Source organism: Hipposideros armiger, unplaced genomic scaffold (assembly GCF_001890085.2).
Source record: "Hipposideros armiger isolate ML-2016 unplaced genomic scaffold, ASM189008v1 scaffold_419, whole genome shotgun sequence".
NCBI classification, from domain to species: Eukaryota; Metazoa; Chordata; class Mammalia; order Chiroptera; family Hipposideridae; genus Hipposideros; species Hipposideros armiger.
Genome location: NW_017731769.1, coordinates 432,291 through 436,790, shown reverse-complemented (window position 1 = coordinate 436,790; position 4,500 = coordinate 432,291). Strand labels below are relative to the sequence as shown.

Here is a 4,500-nt window from a genome sequence, read left to right as displayed (position 1 = left end):
ATTTTTCTACATGTTGAATAAGCTGAGAAAATCCAGGTATGTGTATTTTTTACTTTTACAGAATGCCAAACTAAAAATATCTAATCAATATGTTGTATGACAACTGTAATTGAAGAATAAGACAATTATTTAAAAAAGAAAAATACATAAAATCTTTTTTAAAATAAAATGTTTCCTTATCTTTAAAAAATTAAGAATTGAAAATTTTCTCTATTTTACTACTAAGTTCTTTCACATTTTCAAAAAAAATTCCTACTCCAATGCCATGTTATCTTGTGACAGACTACAAACAAAATGTAAGGTTTTGGGCTGGCCGAGTGGCTCAGTTGGTTAAGAGCTCGCTCAAGAGTTTGAGCTCTGAGCAACAGTGGTTCGATTCCCAGCCCAAGCTGAGCAGCCGCTGAGCTGCCAACAGGTGGCAGGAGGGCTCAGCTAAAAAAAAAAAAAAGTAAGGTTTCCCACTTTGTTTGGGAAAACAAAGTTTTTAGCAAAACTCATTCTTTTAAACTAGATAAATAGCAATACATGTGCGACCTATGTCATTTATAAAGTTAGATTCTGAAGCTAATAAACATTATACTTAATGTAACACTTTAAAATACAACAAATAAAAGATACATTTCTAAGTCACCCCTATGCAACAGGAACACAAAGATGTTATTCATTATGATTCCTTCAGCCCCAGCCTAGCTAGCCCTCCACTACTTAGATCATTGACTGCCCTCTTAAAACACAAAGGAAAGAATGTGCCTTGGAATTCACTCCTGGCGGGAGAACCCACTGGGCATGGCTCTAGAACTTGCGCTGGCCATATCGGTGGCAATTCCAGCCTGGGTTCTCTCTTCCTGATCTCTCAAAGCCTCCTCATGCCAGACTGGGAAAGACCTGGGGTCACGCCCATTGGTCTCAGCCAAAAACTCGAGGACTTTCAACTTGGTGGTTTCAGCGTGGGCCCTGGGACCCCACAGGAACTCGTAACGAGCAGGATCACTATTAGGCACCTGCTGGTACACAAGGTACTGTTCCTGAACCAAAATTATGGTGATGAGCTCCCTGGGCTCCCCATAGATGTAATGCTCCCTCCCAGCATACACCCCTATGCCTCTCAGCTTTTCCCAGACAGCCTCCTCAGGGGCACGGTCACCCTCCATGAAGATTATGCACAGGATAAGCACCAGGAGGCCGGTCTTGGGCATGCTACGCATATTTCTCCCCATCCCATCATAGGTGAGGCCTAAGGTGGTGCCCAGGACATAGACGTGGTTGATGGAGTCCACTTCCTTTACATCAATGCCAAAGAGCAGCTGCAGGCACTCAGAGGTTTCACAGAAGATCTGACAGAAGTGATCTTGACACTCTCTGATGACCCTACTCAGCATTTCTGCCTTAGTGGTCAGCTCCTTTGTGCGATACTTCAGGAGCAGGAACCCCATCAGGTCACAGACATTGTCATCAATCACATATCTGGGCAAGGGCTCGGGGTGTGGCAGGGCCGGTGAGGCATGGGAAACCTCCATTTCCTGGCACATGGATTGGCTCAATGGGGTGGAGATAGGAGCAGGGAGGGGGCAGCTGACACTTAGAGAGCTCAGGGAAGGATTCAGTGTGGCAGAAACAGGAAAAAACTCCTCCGGGGTGCTTGGAGGGCTGAAACTCAGAGGATTGCAAGAGGAGGAGGAGGGAAAAGAGGAGGGGAAAGAGGAGGAGGTGGTAGAGGAGGATGAGGAAGCATCGTCTTCCGCAGCCTCGGGAACCTGTGCACCCAAGAGGCCCTGGGCCTCACTTGCGGAATCAAGGTCTTCTTCCAGCATGTAGCGTCGTCGCTTCGGAGCTCTAGGCATGATGACGCGTGTCAGGCCGCCACAGGAGTATGGGCAGGAGGTGGGCGATGGGGTCCCACGGGCCTGGGGGAGAGAGGGAGTGTGAGTGGCCTCAGCTGAGAAAGCCACCTTAGGAGGCTCGGACAAAGGCGACTTACAGGTCTCCTCTTTGTGGGTGCTCTCGGGCCTGGGTCTCCTCAGCGCGCTGTCCCGTAAGATCCTGAAGGAGGAAGTGAGACGGCTCCTCAGGGTACAGCCAGCACTCCCAAGGTTCTGGGGCTGACAGTGGGGTCCCCTCTGTTCTGGGGTGGGGGAGCCCCTGGGGACACATTCCGAGCATGCACCTCACCTGGACTGCTGACACTGCCTGGGCCTCCTCTGCTCTGTGATGTGGGTTCACGTACCTCAGACCTTTACCTCCTGGTTCCTGGAGCCCCTGTAGGAGGAAATGAGGGGGCGCGTCAGGGTGCAGAGGCAAGCACAGCCTGGAGCCCCCAGTACTGACGAGAGGGGTGCGCTGGACCCTGGGAGGTCCCGTTGTTCTGGGGGGTGTGGTCCCCTCTGTGTTGACTCAGGGTCCTCCCCTTATTTCTGGCAGGGCCTGCTCCCCCGTCTGCTGTCCCTAGGCAAAGCTCTCAGAACAAGACGACACACCCCTGAGAGTGAACAGAAAGAAGTGAGGGGGCCCCCCATCTGGCCACACCTGCCCAGGGCCTCCCAGGGGGAACAGCAAGGGATGAGCAAACACTGTGGGGTCCACCTGCCCTGGCATGTGGGGTCTGCTCCCTCTCCACCGGGATGCCCGGCAGGGCTTCCCCCGGTCTCCCCGAGGCCCCCCTCCGGACACAAAGGCCTCGCCTCCGTGTGAGACCACAGAGGGAAATGGGGGCTCAGCTGACGCAGCCACACAGCTTCAGGTCCTCTCCTGGCTGAGGGACAGGAGGGACAGGGAAGGCTGGGCGTTGGCACGATCTCGGGCGGGGTCACTCCGTCTGCTCCCACGGCTCCTCACCGCGACTCCTCAGAAGGCCCGGGCTCTCCCTCTGCGGGCCTGAGGTCCTGCTACTTATACCAAGTTGGCGGGCTGAGCCCCGGATTTGGCGGTTTGTCTGAGACCCCGGATTTGGCGGTTTGTCTGAGACCCGGATGTGGGAGTCAGGAAAAGCCACGCGTGGAAATCCCTTTCTCTGGGCGTCCCGGGCCCGATTCTGTCGTGGGGTCTAGGGTCCCTCAGTCCTTCCCCTGCATCCTCACCTCGGCACCAGGATGAACCTGTATTGTCCCCTCTGCCAGTCTGAGGCCCTGCTCCTTATCCCAAGTCCCCAGGCTCTCAAGCCCGGATGTAAAAAACCAGAAACAGCCTCGTGTGGTCATCCCGCTAGGGGGCCTCCCATGACTGACGGCAGGGGCGGCCTTCGGTGGGGTCCCTTCTGTTGTGTGGCCCAGAGTCCGTCGGCCGCCCCTCGGGGTCCTTACTAGCTTTCACGTCTGGCAGAGCCTTAGTCTTTTTGCTCTGCTGACCTGAAGACGCACACCCTCAGACCAAGCCACCACCCCACCCCCAACTCAGCATCCCAAGGCAGAAGTGAAGTGACACTGCATCCAACCAGACTGCCGTGGGCTTTCCCAGGCTGACAGCAAGAGTGGGTTTCTGCTGCGGGTGGGGGTACTCTCTGTTCTGGAGTCTAGGGTCCCCTCAGCCCTCTCTGAGGGTCCTCACATTGATTACTGACAGGTCATGGGCCCTCCTCTTTGATGACCTGAGTCCAGTGCGTTCAGATTATGGCCTTGCCCTCCTTGGGACCACTCTCCCCAGCAGAAGTCAGGGCCACAATATCTATTAAGTTGTGTCTTCCTGGGGTCTCCCAAAGCTGATAGCAGGGACAAGGGTTGGGTGGGAGGTAGTGGTGAGAACTGAGGGTCCCTCTGTTCTGAGATTAAGGATGCCTTCAGGCCTTCCTCGGGGTCCTTACCTTGGCTCTTGGCAGGTACTGGGACTCATTTCTCTGCTGACCTGAAGACACACCCTCTGTCCAAGCCTCACTTCCCTGAGACCTGCAGTTCTGCTTCCCCAGGAGGAAGTCAGGGGCCTCCAGGGACTTACTGTAGGGACAGGGTGTAGCTGGGACCCCTCTTTTCTGGTTTGGGAGGTTTCTTTAATGCTCCTTCAAGAATCTCACCTTGACTCCTGGCAGGGCCTGAGACTCCTCCCTCTGCTGAGCTGAGTCCATCTATGCTCTGAGACCCCCCCCCCCACAGGCGAAAATGAGGTAGGCTCTCAACCTGATAGCTCCACAGGTGTCTCCCAGGGCTGTCAGCAGCAGTAGAGCTAGACTGTCTGGGCCTCCTGGGGAGGGCGAACTCCCCAGTCCCCTTTCATGAAGATCTTTATCTTGGCTCCTGGCTTTTTGAATAAATGCTGGCGCTGATCTGCCCTGTCACTGTCAGCTCTGAGCATTTGCCCAGCTGCAACCCTTGCCACTCTGGGTCCCAGACCAGATGCTAGATGGGGAGCTGTAGTGCCCATGACTGTGGGGGAGGATCAGAGAGGAAGCACAACTTCCAGTGGAGTCTCTTCACCAGCCAACAGACTTTGGAAACATTTATTTTCTACATAGAAGCTGAGCCACAGGATTTCAGGAGGGCCTGCTGTTTGAAGGTTATCTAACATTGTATCCTC

At 54.1% G+C, this 4,500-nt stretch overlaps 1 protein-coding gene across 1 annotated transcript; it reads right to left on the bottom strand.

The window, feature by feature from the left end:
- Window positions 1-758: 758 nt before the first annotated feature.
- On the bottom strand, window positions 759-2,480 carry LOC109394325 (melanoma-associated antigen 10-like). The gene has a single exon (XM_019664281.1). The coding sequence runs from the start codon at window positions 1,839-1,841 to the stop codon at window positions 759-761; it is 1,083 nt and encodes a 360-aa protein (XP_019519826.1). The 5' UTR covers window positions 1,842-2,480.
- Window positions 2,481-4,500: the final 2,020 nt, after the last annotated feature.

Coding starts and splice junctions, on each gene's coding strand:
- LOC109394325 (XM_019664281.1), bottom strand. CDS start 1,841: ATGCCTAGAGCTCCGAAGCGACGACGCTACATGCTGGAAGAAGACCTT.